This window comes from Oncorhynchus clarkii, unplaced genomic scaffold (assembly GCF_045791955.1).
Source record: "Oncorhynchus clarkii lewisi isolate Uvic-CL-2024 unplaced genomic scaffold, UVic_Ocla_1.0 unplaced_contig_10953_pilon_pilon, whole genome shotgun sequence".
Taxonomy (NCBI): Eukaryota; Metazoa; Chordata; class Actinopteri; order Salmoniformes; family Salmonidae; genus Oncorhynchus; species Oncorhynchus clarkii.
This window is the reverse complement of record NW_027261114.1, coordinates 102,124-121,739: the sequence shown is the minus strand read 5'-3', so window position 1 is coordinate 121,739 and position 19,616 is coordinate 102,124. Positions and strand designations below refer to the sequence as shown.

Genomic DNA, 19,616 nt, shown 5'->3' with positions numbered 1-19,616 from the left:
ATCCCCACTTTGCTGCTATAACAGCCTCCACTCTTCTAGGAAGGCTTTCCATTAGATGTTGGAACATTGCTGCGGGGATTTACTTCAATTCATCCACAAGAGCATTAGTGAGGTCAGGCACTGATGTTGGGAAATTAGGCCTGGCTCGCAATTGGCATCCAATTCATCCCAAAGGTGTTCGATGGGGTTGAGGTCAGCGCTCTGTGCAGGCCAGTCAAGTTCTGTGCAGGCCAGTCAAACTTTACAGTTGTCACTATGCATTGGGGAAGGTAGCATTCTCCTGGTATCCGCCAAACCCAGATTTGTCCGTCGGACTGCCAGGTGATGAAGCGTGATTTATCACTCCAGGGAAAGCATTTCCACTGCTCCAGAGTTCAATGGCTCTGAGCTTTACACTACTCCAGCTGACGCTTGGCATTGCAGATGGTAATCTCAGGCTTGTGTGCGGCTGTTCAGCCATGGAAACCCATTTAGTGAAGCTCTCGACGAACAGTTCTTGTGCTGACATTGCTTCCAGAGGCAGTTTGGAATTCGGTAGTGAGTGTTGCAACTGAGGACAGACAATTTTTAAAGCTTACGCGCTTCAACACTCGGTGGTCCCGTGGTGTAGTTGCTAGCAGTTTAAAATGAGCTAATTAGCTAAAATGCTAAAGTTGTCCGTGATGAGATTCAAACTCGCAACCTTTGGGTTGCTAGACTTTCACGTTATACACCCACCCATCCATCCAGCCCTACCAACCATCCTACTTTAAATAACCATATGTCTTATGTAACCATACCAAACATAATATATCATACTAATCTGAGCATCCCAGATTTACTTTTACTATGTTACATCTAGTCTATGAGACCAGACTGCAATGCAAGGCTCATTTTAATAATAATAATAGTAGGTCTATCTACAGTGCATTCGGGAAAGTAGTCAGACCCCTTGACCTTTTCCACATTCTAAAATTGAGTAAATGTTTGGTTCACCTTCCAACAGGACAACGACCCTAAGCACACAGCCAAGACAACGCAGGAGAGCTTCAAGACAAGTCTCTGAATGTCCTTGAGTGGCCCAGCCAGAGCCCGGACTTGAACCCGATCGAACATCTCTGGAGAGACCTGAAAATAATTGAGCAGCAATGCTCCCCATCCAACCTGGCAGAGCTTGAGAGGATTTGCAGAGAAGAATGGGAGAAACTTCCCAAATACAGGTGTGCCACGCTTGTAGCGTCATACTTAAGAAGACTCGAGGCTGTAATCTCTGCCAAAGGTGCTTCAACAAAGTACTGAGAAAAGGGTCTGAATACTTATGTAAATGTGATATTTACGTTTTTTATTTGTAATACATTTGCTAACAATTCTAAGCCAGTTTTTGCTTTGTCATTATGGAGTATTGTGTGCAGATTGAGGGGGAAAAACTATTTAATACATTTTAGAATAAGGCTGTAACATAACAAAATGTGGAAAAAGTAATTGACTATATTCTTGAAGAATATGATTTAGGTTAGTTAGCCAGCCTACAGATGTCTCATACAACTCCGTTCCACGTTAGAAGAGAATAGAGTATACGTGTAGTCAGTCTTCTGGTCAAATGCAGTATCATGAGAATTGAGACTAAAACTCCCTGTCCCAAACAGGCCTTCACATCAGAAGGCTCTTTACTGACACCTGGTGAAATAAAAGGATATAATGAAAGGGAGACAATAGGTTTCCTATTACCATAGGAACAAGAGTAAACACGGAAGTTAATACAGTAGGCTATGGATGTTTTAAACTGGTGGAAATAGCCAACACCTATCTGCAAACAGGTGAGTTTGTTTGACAAAGTAGCAATAGTGAAATAGAATAAGCTATCCAGGACTCTGCTTTCAGTAATCCTACACTGTAACAAGTGCGACGTGCTGCTATCTGACTCTGTCTCCCCTGTAAAATATGTATTTATTAATTTTCATCTGAATTGGGAAAACGTGCATAAAATAAGGAAAAGCAACATGTTTGTGTTTTGCTGAATTTTGCAGTTAATTCTCCTGTAAGAATCCCGCAACAAGATGCCCAAGTTTGAGGAGCTAGAAGCCCATTCATCCTGCCATGTCCACTGCCCCTCCACTCTTATAACTCCTGTCCCCGGCGACCTGATTGCCAAAAGATACAGCATCCTACAGAGATTGGGCAGAGGGAGTTTTAGCACTGTTTACCTCGTTCAAGACACTAGAGCAAGGGATGGGGAGAAACTGTGAGTATGTCTCCTGCTGTTGTCCTCCGCTGCTCTTCACATGTCAACTGCCCAGTGCCCACCTTGCCCTCTATTAGAAATGGGTAAAATCTTTCATATTGCTTACATCTCTCCAATCCTTTTAGATAAGTGTGTTGGGGGTCGAGACCAATGACTAGGAGTGTAGGGGTGGTTCCTCTACCGATGGTGCTTAATTAAAACAGCAGTTCTGTGTTTATCCTCTTGGTGGCAGCATTAGCCTGGGTATACAGATGCCTGAGAGCACCTCACATCTCTTCTCTTCCCCTCTCTCCTCTCTCTCTCTCCCTCCCTCATCATATCCCCATGTATGGGGGAGAGAATGTTTGCTCTGAGCAGCTGGCTCTGTGCTAATCAAACACATTTGAGATTTTATTAGGATCCCCATTAGCTGACACAAATGGTGACAGCTAGTCTTCCTGGGGTCTGATACATAATGAGAAAGACATTATGGACAAAAAGACTTTACAGTTGACATACATTTAAAAACATTAACGTTGACATGACAGACTTATAAAATGTAACTGCATTACATTGAACTACATTGCAGAACCCAAGGCATTATCTGGATGAACTAGAGACTTCAATGAAGAGAGTTGGCACTCTGAACTGAGTTTAATTATGTGTATGTGTGTGTGTCGGTGTGTCGGTGTGTGTGTGTGTGTGTGTGTGGGGGGGGGGGGGGGGGGGGGGGGGGTGTATGGGTCTGTGTCTGTGTGTATGTCAGTGTGTGTGTGTCGGTGTCGGTGTGTGTGTGCCAGTCATGTTTACCTCCTGACCTTGACATAACAAACTCCTGGCTTACTGCTCAAATACTGACCGTCCAAATCAAAACAGCACCAGGAGTTCATCTACTATGTCTATAAATATACATGTTTGGGTAAGCCTAAATGGGCACTGCAAGCACACAATGGTCTCACGACAAAGGACATACATGATGAAACTGGGTCTTGCCTAACCAGCATTGAAGCATGATGCCTGCTGGCACAGTCCAGCGAGCCGGGCCCAGAGTCCCGTGCCTCTGAGCACACAGATGCCACAGCAGGTACGCTTGGCTCCTGGGCAAGTATCAAGCCCCTGCAAGGTGCCAGACAGTAGGCTCTTTGGCATTTCATGCAGTGTGCTGCATTCATAGGGTCTCAGTCATTAAGGAGAGCGTGACAGTAGCCCATCTTTAATCATGGGCCAGAATCCAATCGTTGCAGATGGCAGATTTGAATTGGAAAAAGTCCTCACTTTCATTCTCTGTCTCTCTGCCACACACACACACACACACACACGCACGCACGCACGCACACACGCATCTTTTAGATTTCAAAGAAATGGAGGGAATGGGACTACCATCCTTCAACCCAGAGAGTAAAGAGAGGGAGTGAGAGATAGTGAGTAAAGAAAGACAGAAATGGAGGGAGATAGTGAGTAAAGAAAGACAGAAATGGAGGGAGATAGTGAGGTAAAAAAGGGAAAGAGGGAGACATACCCTTTTCAGAGAATGCAGCACCAATTAGTTATGGCACCTAGAGGCAAGAGACAACATGCCACGGGTCATTACACCCACGCTCCAGGCTCAGGGCAAGGCTTTCAACTTGTTACCACAGCCCAGCGGTGCCCACTAACCCCCTGACCCACCACACACTGGCACAGCACTGCCACTCAAAACCCCCGCCATTCACAGGGCAGACAGCTCACCTCACTCATAGCACACATTAGCAAGTTAGCTACTACCAGGGAGGGAGGGAGAGTTCTCTAAATGGTTTTTGTAGTCCAGATGAAATCCACTAAACATCTGAAATGAAATCCCTATCTTTTTGGGGGAATAATTACAATAGCATAACTCTTTTATAGCCAGATGTATAAAGAGTGCTAGCGAAGGGGCTGTATTTAGGATAACAAAGCTGTATAGTTAATAGACCGATCATAGAGCATCTGCTTCATACAATTCCTCCCTTCCTGTGTGCGTGTGTGCGCGTGTGTGTGTGTGTGTGTGTGTGTGTGTGTGTGTGTGTGTGTGTGTGTGTGTGTGTGTGTGTGTGTGTGTGTGTGTGTGTGTGTGTGTGTGTGTGTGTGTGAGTGAGTGAGTGAGTGAGTGAGTGAGTGAGTGAGTGAGTGAGTGCAGAACGTATTCATAAACAGTTTGAACTTCTGAGTCCCTGCCTGAATTGGCTTTGTTCTGCCCATTGTAGCATATGGCTCCAGCTTAACAGATGCTGTGGAATTTTTATTCTGACTCATTACGACTCCGCTAAACAGCAGTCAAACGAGCCCTCCAACAACTGACTGTCAGTTAGCTGTATTCAAGCTATATTTGAGATACAGTGCCTTGCGAAAGTATTCGGCCCCCTTGAACTTTGCGACCTTTTGCCACATTTCAGGCTTCAAACATAAAGATATAAAACTGTATTTTTTTGTGAAGAATCAACAACAAGTGGGACACAATCATGAAGTGGAACGACATTTATTGGATATTTCAAACTTTTTTAACAAATCAAAAACTGAAAAATTGGGCGTGCAAAATTATTCAGCCCCCTTAAGTTAATACTTTGTAGCGCCACCTTTTGCTGCAATTACAGCTGTAAGTCGCTTGGGGTATGTCTCTATCAGTTTTGCACATCGAGAGACTGACATTTTTTCCCATTCCTCCTTGCAAAACAGCTCGAGCTCAGTGAGGTTGGATGGAGAGCATTTGTGAACAGCAGTTTTCAGTTCTTTCCACAGATTCTCGATTGGATTCAGGTCTGGACTTTGACTTGGCCATTCTAACACCTGGATATGTTTATTTTTGAACCATTCCATTGTAGATTTTGCTTTATGTTTTGGATCATTGTCTTGTTGGAAGACAAATCTCCGTCCCAGTCTCAGGTCTTTTGCAGACTCCATCAGGTTTTTTTCCAGAATGGTCCTGTATTTGGCTCCATCCATCTTCCCATCAATTTTAACCATCTTCCCTATCCCTGCTGAAGAAAAGCAGGCCCAAACCATGATGCTGCCACCACCATGTTTGACAGTGGGGATGGTGAGTTCAGGGTGTTGCTTTTACGCCAAACATAACGTTTTGCATTGTTGCCAAAAAGTTAAATTTTGGTTTCATCTGACCAGAGCACCTTCTTCCACATGTTTGGTGTGTCTCCCAGGTGGCTTGTGGCAAACTTTAACCAACACTTTTTGTGGATATCTTTAAGAAATGGCTTTCTTCTTGCCACTCTTCCATAAAGGCCAGATTTGTGCAATATACGACTGATTGTTGTCCTATGGACAGAGTCTCCCACCTCAGCTGTAGATCTCTGCAGTTCATCCAGAGTGATCATGGGCCTCTTGGCTGCATCTCTGATCAGTCTTCTCCTTGTATGAGCTGAAAGTTTAGAGGGACGGCCAGGTCTTGGTAGATTTGCAGTGGTCTGATACTCCTTCCATTTCAATATTATCGCTTGCACAGTGCTCCTTGGGATGTTTAAAGCTTGGGAAATCTTTTTGTATCCAAATCCGGCTTTAAACTTCTTCACAACAGTATCTCGGACCTGCCTGGTGTGTTCCTTGTTCTTCATGATGCTCTCTGCGCTTTTAACGGACCTCTGAGACTATCACAGTGCAGGTGCATTTATACGGAGACTTGATTACACACAGGTGGATTGTATTTATCATCATTAGTCATTTAGGTCAACATTGGATCATTCAGAGATCCTCACTGAACTTCTGGAGAGAGTTTGCTGCACTGAAAGTAAAGGGAATAATTTTGCACGCCCAATTTTTCAGTTTTTGATTTGTTAAAAAAGTTTGAAATATCAAATAAATGTCGTTCCACTTCATGATTGTGTCCCACTTGTTGTTGATTCTTCACAAAAACATACAGTTTTATATCTTTATGTTTGAAGCCTGAAATGTGGCAAAAGGTCGCAAAGTTCAAGGGGGCCGAATACTTTCGCCAGGCACTGTATATAGAGATATATGTGCCAAGGATGCATTTAAAGCAGTGCATTCACATACAGTATACACATTCATTTCTCACATTTTTCTCAGATCATATGACTGCAGATTGTGGGTTGGTGTTGGAAGTCACACCCTTTCCCTTGCTGAAGACATCAGGCATCACCAGCCCCTCTGCAGTAAAAATACATATCAAATCGTCATCTGCTATGATGATCAATGTTATCACTCTGCTCATGGATCACACCTGCTTTGAGCAAGAGGAGTTTCTGAATGTCTGATGTTGGTTCCCCTGGGGCAGGGTGTCAAACTGATTCCATGGATGGCCTAGTGTCTGTGGGTTTTTGTTTTTGCTTTTCAATTAAGGCCTAGACAACCAGTTGAGAGGAGTTCCTCACTAATTTGTGACCAGAATTCAACAATCAAGTACAAAAACGTGCAGAAACTCAGCCCTCCGTGGAATGAGTTTGACATGTGTGCCTGGGGGATTGATTCTGTTACCTGGACTGTCCATCAGACAGCCACATCCACACTGAGAGACCACTGATAGCTTTCCTTTCCTCGTCACGTGAGACCAGTGTCAGTCAGGCTACTGTCTATCACATGCAATGATGACTTGTGTGTGTGTGTGTGTGTGTGTGTGTGTGTGTGTGTGTGTGGGGGGGGGGGTCTGAATTAATTTATTATATCCAGCCAGAATTCCTCCTGGACTTGCTGAAGCCAGTCACTCATGACTTCTGGTTTCTGCTTCCCTTCTTGGCACTGAAGCAGGTATCTATGCACATAGCAAGAAAGCACAGTATGTTGAGCACAGTAGAGTAGGTAACCATTTTTGGTTCCAGGTAGAATTATTTTGGGTTCAATGTTCAAAAATGGTTCTACCTGGAACCAAATGGGTTCTACTTGGAACCAAAGGGGTTCTACCTGGAACCAAAAGGGGTTCTTCAAAGGGTTCTCCTGTGGAAACAGCAGAAGAACCCTTTTTGGCTCTAGATAGCACCTTTTTTTCTAGGAGTGTACATGTGTCATACACATACAGTGTACACATACAGTGTACACATACAGTGTGCACATACAGTGTACACATACAGTGTGCACATACAGTGTGCACATACAGTGTACACATACAGTGTACACATACAGTGTGCTTTGTGACGTTATTGACCTATTCTGGTCAACAAGCCCATCAAGCTGACCTCTATTCCACTGTGTAATCACATACAGTAGATGGCTTTGAACAAGAAGAAACTGGACTTTAAAAAGTGCAGACTTCAAGGCTACAACAGAGAGAGCTGCCTCAGGGATACAGCTGTTTCACATCAGCCCAAGACAAATGGCCTTGTCTTCTTCCCCTTTATTAACAATCTCCTCCTTATCGTTTCATTCCAACGTTAAAATGATTAACTCTGAATGAGGAGCGATGTGTTCTTCTGCCTGTTTCGTAAACAAGAGTGACAGGCAGCCAAGATTGTCAGAAATAGTTTCCCCTTTGTTTGTTCATTCATTTAGTTTCCCCCACCCATTCACTTAGTGTGTGCAGCATTCTGGGAAAATAACAATTGCTCCTTCGGTTAGCTTAGCTGTCAACAGTTACTGTAAATGTTCCTCATCCAAAACGTGTGTATCGAGTGTTTGTAAACACAGTCATTACTAACAATGATGGTCTTGTCTAGATGGTTTATTGTGTGCTTACTATACTAAATACAAAGTCGCAGCTGATGTGCAATCAGTACCAAGTCATTATTGTATAATGCACACATATCTAATTCATTACCAGCACCTACCAGCAGGCTGTTGGAGTCCATCTCCAATGTGTAAATAAGTATCAGCCAATAGCGGGATACTTCTTGCTGAAGCAAGCACACTAGTTAAATGACGACCAGCTGACGTTTCTGTCCCTGCATACTTGAGTTGTGTGTATCCGCTAGCTCAATAAGTGCTTCTGTACCTTTTGGGAAGAATTACGGAGGTGAGGACAAACAGCTTGGTAATATTTCCTTCTGGGCTGTGGATAGATGTGGTTGGCAGCACCCATGCCTCTCGCCTCTCGCCTCTCGCCTCTCGCCTCTCACACTCTCCCTCGCCTCGCCCGCCACCACACATCCATTTAACAACATCCCACCACTCATTTCCCTGCAATGCGAGGTCTTTCACTTGGAAAAGAGCAATATACGGATGGTACTGATGCGGATAGAACGTTTTTAAAGGCTCAACAAATGAAATTGAATTAGAAATCAAATCAGAAAAAAGAAGCCCTGGTTGCATATTAGGGACTGACTGACTGACTGACTGACTGACTGACTGACTGACTGACTGACTGACTGAGTGCTTCCAGGTGGATTTGTGGTGGTGTGGCCAGTGGATCAGAGATGGTCAGGTCTCAGATCTTTACTGTACATGGATACAGAGGGGTGATGCAGGGGTTCTTTACATGGAGCAGGTCTTGTCTGGTTGATTGCTATGCAAGGCCTACTGGAGGGGCTTCCATGCCAATAGTTGACTCCTGTTCACCAGTTCTTGTATAACTTATATATACTGTATATACACCTACAGATCATTATATATACTGTATATACACCTACAGATCATTATATATACTGTATATACACCTACAGATCATTATATATACTGTATATACACCTACAGATCATTATATATACTGTATATACACATACAGATCATTATATATACTGTAAATACACATACAGATCATTATATATACTATATATACACATACAGATCATTATATATTCTGTAAATACACATACAGATCATTATATATACTGTAAATACACATACAGATCATTATATATACTGTAAATACACATTAGATCATTATATATACTGTAAATACACATACAGATCATTATATATTCTGTAAATACACATACAGATCATTATATATACTGTAAATACACATTAGATCATTATATATACTGTAAATACACATACAGATCATTATATATACTGTATATACACATACAGATCATTATATATACTGTATATACACATACAGATCATTATATATACTGTAAATACACATACAGATCATTATATATACTGTAAATACACATATAGATCATTATATATACTGTAAATACACATACAGATCATTATATATACTGTATATACACATACAGATCATTATATATACTGTATATACACATACAGATCATTATATATACTGTAAATACACATACAGATCATTACACACACACACCATTACACACACATCATTATATATACTGTATATACAGATACACGCGCACACACACACACACACCTTCTCCACTCCTCTCAGTCTCCAGACCCCATACCTCTGTCAGATTTAGGAAACCTCCCAACCTCTTTAAAGCCAGATTGGTTATCTCATCTGACTGCATGTCCCTCCTCCCTCCCTCCCTCCCTCCCTCCCTCCCTCCCTCCCTCCCTCCCTCCCTCCCTCCCTCCATCATCAATCCTCTAACTCACTCTCACTCTCTTTTCCTCCTTCCCTCCATTCTGTTGGTGCCATGTGTCTTTCTTTCTCTTTATATCCCTCACTTCCCTCTCTCCCCTCTCCCTTCACTCGCCCATCTCACCTCCCCCTCTCACCTCTCCCCCCTCTCCCCTCTCCCTTCACTCTCCCATCTCACCTCTCCCTCTCACCTCTCCCCTCTCCCCTCTCCCCTCTCCCCTCTCTCCCCTCTCCCTTCACTCGCCCATCTCACCTCCCCCTCTCACCTCTCCCCCCTCTCCCCTCTCCCCTCTCTCCCATCTCACCTCCCCCTCTCACCTCTCCCCCCTCTCCCCTCTCCCCTCTCTCCCATCTCACCTCCCCCTCTCACCTCTCCCCCCTCTCCCCTCTCCCCTCTCTCCCATCTCACCTCCCCCTCTCACCTCTCCCCCCTCTCCCCTCTCCCCTCTCTCCCATCTCACCTCCCCCTCTCACCTCTCCCCCCTCTCCCCTCACCCCTCTCTCCCATCTCACCTCCCCCTCTCACCTCTCCCCCCTCTCCCCTCTCCCCTCTCTCCCATCTCACCTCTCCCTCTCACCTCTCCCCTCTCCCCTCTCCCCTCTCCCCTCTCTCCCCTCTCCCTTCACTCGCCCATCTCACCTCCCCCTCTCACCTCTCCCCCCTCTCCCCTCTCCCCTCTCCCCTCCCCCATCTCACCTCCCCCTCTCACCTCTCCCCCCTCTCCCCTCTCCCCTCTCTCCCATCTCACCTCCCCCTCTCACCTCTCCCCCCTCTCCCCTCTCCCCTCTCTCCCATTTCACCTCTCCCTCTCACCTCTCCCCTCTCCCCTCTCCCCTCTCTCCCCTCTCCCTTCACTCGCCCATCTCACCTCCCCCTCTCACCTCTCCCCCCTCTTCCCTCTTCCTTCACTCGCCCATCTCACCTCCCCCTCTCCCTTCGCCTCTCCCCTCCTCCCTCTCCCCTCGACTCTCTCGCCTCTCACCTCTCCCCTCTCCCCTCCTCCCTCTCCCCTCGACTCTCTCGCCTCTCCCCTCTTCCCTCATCCCTCTTCCCTCTTCCCTCATTCCTCTCCCCTCTCCCCTCCTCCCTCTCGCCTCTCCCCTCTCCCCTCCTCCCTCCTCCCTCCTCCCTCTCCCCTCTCCCCTCCTCCCTCTCCCCTCTACCCCCTCCCCTCACCTCTCTCCCCTCTCACCTCTTGCTTCTCTCCCCTCTCTCCCCTCTCCCCTCTCCCCACCTCCCTCTCCCCTCCTCCCTCTCCCCTCTCCCCTCCTCCCTCTCCCCTCTCCCCCTCCCCTCGCCTCTCTCCCCTCTCAACTCTTGCTTCTCTCCCCTCTCGCCCCTCTCCCCTCTCACCTCTAGCTTCTCTCCCCTCTCACCTCTCTCCCCTCATCCCTCTCCCCTCTCCCCCCTCCCCTCGCCTCTCTCCCCTCTCACCTCTTGCTTCTCTCCCCTCTCGCCTCTCGCCCCTCTCCCCTCTCCCCTCTCCCCTCGCCACTCTCCCCTGTCCCAGTCCATGTTGTAATTTGAACTTCTGGAATCCATCAGGACATGTACATCTGTTTGGGTTTATTCTTCATGTTAACAGTGAGACAGACAACATTTTCAACATATACCTGTAAATCTTTGTAGTGATTTCTCATCTTGTTTTTCAGTCTGTCATCACCTTGTTACATCAGCTAGTGATGTGGCTAGGAGGACCATAGGAATGATACCAATGGTTTATTCCCCAGGATGAAAGTGTATGTGTGTGCATGGTGCGTGTGCATGGCGTGTGTGTGTGTGTATGTGTGTGCGTGCGCGTGTGTGTGTGTGTGTGTATGTGTGAGTGTGTATGTGTGTGTGTGTGTATGTGTATGTGTGTGTATGTGTGTATGTGTATGTGTATGTGTGTGTGTGTGTGTGTGTGTGTGTGTGTGTGTGTGTGTGTGTGTGTGTGTGTGTGTGTGTGTGTGTGTGTGTGTATATGTGTGTATATATGTGTGTGTATGTGTGTGTGTGTACCGTAATGTGGCTTCCCTCCCCACTGTTCCAGGATTATACCAATGTGATCCAACTAACAGAGACAATAAGAGAATCTGGACACGCTGCGTTCTAAGTTATTCCCTGCAGGAACGGCTGGATGAGTAATGTGATGTTCATGCCGCATGGCGAGAACCCCTGTCCTATGAGATTGAATGGAGGACTTTCTCTGAATTCTGAATGCCCTCTGCTGCAATGTCATATTTTGATGTGATTTTGAGGGAGACAGATATTATGAGGGAGACAGAACAATGTGATATTATGAGGGAGACAGAACAATGTGATATTATGAGGGAGACAGAACAATGTGATATTATGAGGGAGACAGAACAATGTGATATTATGAGGGAGACAGAACAATGTGATATTATGAGGGAGACAGAACAATGTGGTATTATGAGGGAGACAGAACAATGTGATATTATGAGGGAGACAATGATTACAATGTGGTATTATGAGGGAGACAGAACAATGTGATATTATATTATGAGGGAGACAGAACAATGTGATATTATGAGGGAGACAGAACAATGTGGTATTATGAGGGAGACAGAACAATGTGATATTATGAGGGAGACAGAACAATGTGGTATTATGAGGGAGACAGAACAATGTGATATTATGAGGGAGACAGAACAATGTGATATTATGAGGGAGACAGAACAATGTGGTATTATGAGGGAGACAGAACAATGTGATATTATGAGGGAGACAGAACAATGTGATATTATGAGGGAGACAGAACAATGTGATATTATGAGGAGACAGAACAATGTGGTATTATGAGGGAGACAGAACAATGTGATATTATGAGGGAGACAGAACAATGTGATATTATGAGGGAGACAGAACAATGTGATATTATGAGGGAGACAGAACAATGTGGTATTATGAGGGAGACAGAACAATGTGGTATTATGAGGGAGACAGAACAATGTGGTATTATGAGGGAGACAGAACAATGTGGTATTATGAGGGAGACAGAACAATGTGATATTATGAGGGAGACAGAACAATGTGATATTATGAGGGAGACAGAACAATGTGATATTATGAGGGAGACAGAACAATGTGATATTATGAGGGAGACAGAACAATGTGATATTATGAGGGAGACAGAACAATGTGATATTATGAGGGAGACAGAACAATGTGATATTATGAGATAGACAGAACAATGTGATATTATGAGGGAGACAGAACAATGTGATATTATGAGGGAGACAGAACAATGTGATATTATGAGGGAGACAGAACAATGTGATATTATGAGGGAGACAGAACAATGTGGTATTATGAGGGAGACAGAACAATGTGGTATTATGAGGGAGACAGAACAATGTGATATTATGAGGGAGACAGAACAATGTGATATTATGAGGGAGACAGAACAATGTGATATTATGAGGGAGACAGAACAATGTGATATTATGAGGGAGACAGAACAATGTGATATTATGAGGGAGACAGAACAATGTGGTATTATGAGGGAGACAGAACAATGTGGTATTATGAGGGAGACAGAACAATGTGATATTATGAGGGAGACAGAACAATGTGATATTATGAGGGAGACAGAACAATGTGATATTATGAGGGAGACAGAACAATGTGATATTATGAGGGAGACAGAACAATGTGATATTATGAGGGAGACAGAACAATGTGGTATTATGAGGGAGACAGAACAATGTGATATTATGATGGAGACAGAACAATGTGATATTATGAGGGAGACAGAACAATGTGATATTATGAGGGAGACAGAACAATGTGATATTATGAGGGAGACAGAACAATGTGATATTATGAGGGAGACAGAACAATGTGATATTATGAGGGAGACAGAACAATGTGGTATTATGAGGGAGACAGAACAATGTGATATTATGATGGAGACAGAACAATGTGATATTATGAGGGAGACAGAACAATGTGGTATTATGAGGGAGACAGAACAATGTGATATTATGAGGGAGACAGAACAATGTGATATTATGAGGGAGACAGAACAATGTGGTATTATGAGGGAGACAGAACAATGTGATATTATGAGGGAGACAGAACAATGTGATATTATGAGGGAGACAGAACAATGTGATATTATGAGGGAGACAGAACAATGTGGTATTATGAGGGAGACAGAACAATGTGATATTATGAGGGAGACAGAACAATGTGATATTATGAGGGAGACAGAACAATGTGATATTATGAGGGAGACAGAACAATGTGGTATTATGAGGGAGACAATGTGGTATTATGAGGGAGACAGAACAATGAATGAGGGAGACAGAACAATGTGGTATTATGAGGGAGACAGAACAATGTGATATTATGAGGGAGACAATGTGGTATTATGAGGGAGACAGAACAATGTGGTATTATGAGGGAGACAGAACAATGTGGTATTGAGGGAGACAGAACAATGTGATGAGGGAGACAGAACAATGTGATATTATGAGGGAGACAGAACAATGTGATATTATGAGGGAGACAGAACAATGTGATATTATGAGGGAGACAGAACAATGTGATATTTATGAGGGAGACAGAACAATGTGATATTATGAGATAGACAGAACAATGTGATATTATGAGGGAGACAGTGATATTATGAGGGAGACAGAACAATGTGATATTATGAGGGAGACAGAACAATGTGATATTATGAGGGAGACAGAACAATGTGATATTATGAGGGAGACAGAACAATGTGATATTATGAGGGAGACAGAACAATGTGATTATGAGGGAGACAGAACAATGTGATATTATGAGGGAGACAGAACAATGTGATATTATGAGGGAGACAGAACAATGTGATATTATGAGGGAGACAGAACAATGTGATATTATGAGGGAGACAGAACAATGTGATATTATGAGGGAGACAGAACAATGTGGTATTATGAGGGAGACAGAACAATGTGGTATTATGAGGGAGACAGAACAATGTGATATTATGAGGGAGACAGAACAATGTGATATTATGAGGGAGACAGAACAATGTGATATTATGAGGGAGACAGAACAATGTGATATTATGAGGGAGACAGAACAATGTGATATTATGAGGGAGACAGAACAATGTGGTATTATGAGGGAGACAGAACAATGTGATATTATGAGGGAGACAGAACAATGTGGTATTATGAGGGAGACAGAACAATGTGATATTATGATGGAGACAGAACAATGTGATATTATGATGGAGACAGAACAATGTGGTATTATGAGGGAGACAGAACAATGTGATATTATGAGGGAGACAGAACAATGTGATATTATGAGGGAGACAGAACAATGTGGTATTATGAGGGAGACAGAACAATGTGATATTATGAGGGAGACAGAACAATGTGATATTATGAGGGAGACAGAACAATGTGATATTATGAGGGAGACAGAACAATGTGATATTATGAGGGAGACAGAACAATGTGATATTATGAGGGAGACAGAACAATGTGATATTATGAGGGAGACAGAACAATGTGGTATTATGAGGGAGACAGAACAATGTGATATTATGAGGGAGACAGAACAATGTGATATTATGAGGGAGACAGAACAATGTGGTATTATGAGGGAGACAGAACAATGTGATATTATGAGGGAGACAGAACAATGTGGTATTATGAGGGAGACAGAACAATGTGGTATTATGAGGGAGACAGAACAATGTGATATTATGAGGGAGACAGAACAATGTGATATTATGAGGGAGACAGAACAATGTGATATTATGAGGGAGACAGAACAATGTGATATTATGAGGGAGACAGAACAATGTGATATTATGAGGGAGACAGAACAATGTGATATTATGAGGGAGACAGAACAATGTGATATTATGAGGGAGACAGAACAATGTGATATTATGAGGGAGACAGAACAATTGCATAAAACAAAAAGCAAAAAACGAAGCACTGAGTCACATAGACACATTTTTATGTACTAAATCCATACTCTCAGTTATTTTTAATTCACCAATCGTATTTATATTTCTGCTCAATTACCTTCTGTGACATAATATGCTAAATGTGTAGAAGTGCAAAGGCATGGTAAAGTCGGCTGTTTGTTTGTTATATAACCAATGTGCCCCTGCCAGCCTGCCTCTGGCTAGAAGTCATCTATTCTAGAGGCTCCATGTCACACCAACAGATATGAGTCCTTCTGTGCCATTCTCTGGTCCTCTACGTCAGGGGTTCTTAAACTTTTTCAGCCCAAGATCCAAATAAGAAATGGACCGTTCTCCCGTGACCCAAATCGTCCTCCAACGACCCAAATTAAGATGAAATAGTGTGTGATTATAGACTGATAACTCGTGACCCACTTGCCCAGGGCCCACTTTAGGCCCAGGTCCATCATTTAAGAAACCCTGCTCTACGTCAATCTCTGCCACCAAGGACAAGGCCACTAAACTGCAAACCATTTATCGTATCATACTGTACATACTGTATGCATGAGAACATGGGAAAGGTGATGATACCTAATGAAGCACAGTATATGGAGGGGGATTTTGAACGACCCATTTATCACAATGTTCCACCAACATCTCCACAACCAGCTGACTTCAACAGTGTTGGAAATCTCCACCAACAGCAGTCTTAGTGTTGGAAATCTCCACAACCAGCTGACTTCAACAGTGTTGGAAATCTCCTCAACCAGCTGACTTCAACAGTGTTGGAAATCACCTCAACCAGCTGATTTCAACAGTGTTGGAAATCTCCACAAACAGCAGTCTTAGACAGTGTTGGAAATCTCCACCAACAGCAGTCTTAGACAGTGTTGGAAATCTCCACCAACAGCAGTCTTAGACAGTGTTGGAAATCTCCACCAACAGCAGTCGTAGACAGTGTTGGAAATCTCCACAAACAGCAGTCTTAGACAGTGTTGGAAATCTCCACAAACAGCAGTCTTAGACAGTGTTGGAAATCTCCACCAACAGCAGTCTTAGACAGTGTTGGAAATCTCCATCAACAGCAGTCTTAGACAGTGTTGGAAATATCCACCAACAGCAGTCGTAGACAGTGTTGGAAATCTCCACCAACAGCAGTCGTAGACAGTGTTGGAAATCTCCACAAACAGCAGTCGTAGACAGTGTTGGAAATCTCCACAAACAGCAGTCTTAGTCCAGTGTTGGAAATCTCCACAAACAGCAGTCTTAGACAGTGTTGGAAATCTCCACAAACAGCGGTCGTAGACAGTGTTGGAAATCTCCACAAACAGCAGTCTTAGACAGTGTTGGAAATCTACACCAACAGCGTCTTAGACAGTGTTGGAAATCTCCACAAACAGCAGTCGTAGACAGTGTTGGAAATCTCCACAAACAGCAGTCAACAGTGTTGGAAATCAGCAGTCTTAGACAAACAGTGTTGGAAATCTCCACAAACAGCAGTCTTAGACAGTGTTGGAAATCTCCACAAACAGCAGTCTTAGACAGTGTTGGAAATCTCCACAAACAGCAGTCTTAGACAGTGTTGGAAATCTCCACAAACAGCAGTCTTAGACAGTGTTGGAAATCTCCACAAACAGCAGTCTTAGACAGTGTTGGAAATCTCCACCAAACAGTGTTGGAAATCTCCACAAACAGCAGTCTCCACAAACAGCAGTAGACAGTGTTGGAAATCTCCACAAACAGTAGTCTTAGACAGTGTTGGAAATCTCCACAAACAGCAGTCTTAGACAGTGTTGGAAATCTCCACAAACAGCAGTCTTAGACATTGTTGGAAATCTCCACAAACAGCAGTCTTAGACAGTGTTGGAAATCTCCACAAACAGCAGTCTTAGACAGTGTTGGAAATCTCCACAAACAGCAGTCTTAGACAGTGTTGGAAATCTCCGCAACCAGCTGACTTCGACAGTGTTGGAAATCTCCTCAACCAGCTGACTTCAACAGTGTTGGAAATCTCCTCAACCAGCTGACTTCAACAGTGTTGGAAATCTCCGCAACCAGCTGACTTCGACAGTGTTGGAAATCTCCGCAACCAGCTGACTTCGACAGTGTTGGAAATCTCCTCAACCAGCTGACTTCAACAGTGTTGGAAATCTCCCCAACCAGCTGACTTCAACAGTGTTGGAAATCTCCACAAACAGCAGTCTTAGACAGTGTTGGAAATCTCCGCAACCAGCTGACTTCGACAGTGTTGGAAATCTCCGCAACCAGCTGACTTCGACAGTGTTGGAAATCTCCGCAACCAGCTGACTTCGACAGTGTTGGAAATCTTCTCAACCAGCTGACTTCAACAGTGTTGGAAATCTCCTCAACCAGCTGACTTCGACAGTGTTGGAAATCTCCACAAACAGCAGTCTTAGACAGTGTTGGAAATCTCCACAAACAGCAGTCTTAGACAGTGTTGGAAATCTCCACAAACAGCAGTCTTAGACAGTGTTGGAAATCTTCACAAACAGCAGTCTTAGACAGTGTTGGAAATCTCCACAAACAGCAGTCTTAGACAGTGTTGGAAATCTCCGCAACCAGCTGACTTCGACAGTGTTGGAAATCTCCTCAACCAGCTGACTTCAACAGTGTTGGAAATCTCCTCAACCAGCTGACTTCGACAGTGTTGGAAATCTCCGCAACCAGCTGACTTCGACAGTGTTGGAAATCTCCTCAACCAGCTGACTTCAACAGTGTTGGAAATCTCCTCAACCAGCTGACTTCAACAGTGTTGGAAATCTCCACAAACAGCAGTCTTAGACAGTGTTGGAAATCTCCACAAACAGCAGTCTTAGACAGTGTTGGAAATCTCCACAAACAGCAGTCTTAGACAGTGTTGGAAATCTCCACAAACAGCAGTCTTAGACGGTGTTGGAAATCTCCACAAACAGCAGTTTTAGACAGTGTTGGAAATCTTCACAAACAGCAGTCTTAGACAGTGTTGGAAATCTCCACAAACAGCAGTCTTAGACAGTGTTGGAAATCTTCACAAACAGCAGTCTTAGACGGTGTTGGAAATCTCCACAAACAGCAGTTTTAGACAGTGTTGGAAATCTCCACAAACAGCAGTCGTAGACAGTGTTGGAAATCTTCACAAACAGCAGTCTTAGTGTTGGAAATCTCCACAAACAGCAGTCTTAGTGTTGGAAATCTCCACAAACAGCAGTCTTAGTGTTGGAAATCTTCACAAACAGCAGTCTTAGTGTTGGAAATCTCCACAAAGAGCAGTTTTAGACAGTGTTGGAAATCTCCACAAACAGCAGTCGTAGACAGTGTTGGAAATCTCCACAAACAGCAGTCTTAGACAGTGTTGGAGATCTCCACAAACAGCAGTCTTAGACAGTGTTGGAAATCTCCACAAACAGCAGTCTTAGACAGTGTTGGAAATCTCCACAAACAGCAGTCTTAGACAGTGTTGGAAATCTCCACAAACAGCAGTCTTAGACAGTGTTGGAAATCTCCACAAACAGCAGTCTTAGACAGTGTTGGAAATCTCCACAAACAGCAGTCTTAGACAGTGTTGGAAATCTCCACCAACAGCGTCTTAGACAGTGTTGGAAATCTCCACAAACAGCAGTCTTAGACAGTGTTGGAAATCTCCACAAACAGCAGTCTTAGACAGTGTTGGAAATCTCCACAAACAGCAGTCTTAGACAGTGTTGGAAATCTCCACCAACAGCGTCTTAGACAGTGTTGGAAATCTCCACAAACAGCAGTCTTAGACAGTGTTGGAAATCTAGACAGTGTTGGAAATCTCCACAAACAGCAGTCTTAGACAGTGTTGGAAATCTCCACAAACAGCAGTCTTAGACATTGTTGGAAATCTCCACAAACAGCAGTCTTAGACAGTGTTGGAAATCTCCACAAACAGCAGTCTTAGACAGTGTTGGAAATCTCCACAAACAGCAGTCTTAGACAGTGTTGGAAATCTCCGCAACCAGCTGACTTCGACAGTGTTGGAAATCTCCTCAACCAGCTGACTTCAACAGTGTTGGAAATCTCCTCAACCAGCTGACTTCAACAGTGTTGGAAA

The 19,616-nt window shown here is 43.8% G+C and overlaps 1 protein-coding gene across 1 annotated transcript in view; it reads left to right on the top strand.

The window, feature by feature from the left end:
* Window positions 1-1,751: 1,751 nt before the first annotated feature.
* LOC139404904 (serine/threonine-protein kinase Nek11-like) overlaps window positions 1,752-19,616 on the top strand; it is a 97,381-nt gene continuing 79,516 nt past the window's right edge. Inside the window, exons 1-2 of the mRNA XM_071147446.1 lie at window positions 1,752-1,796; window positions 2,007-2,221. Of these exons, the coding sequence (XP_071003547.1) occupies window positions 2,037-2,221 (185 nt within the window). The 5' untranslated portion in view covers window positions 1,752-1,796; window positions 2,007-2,036. The remainder of the gene's footprint in view (window positions 1,797-2,006; window positions 2,222-19,616) is intronic.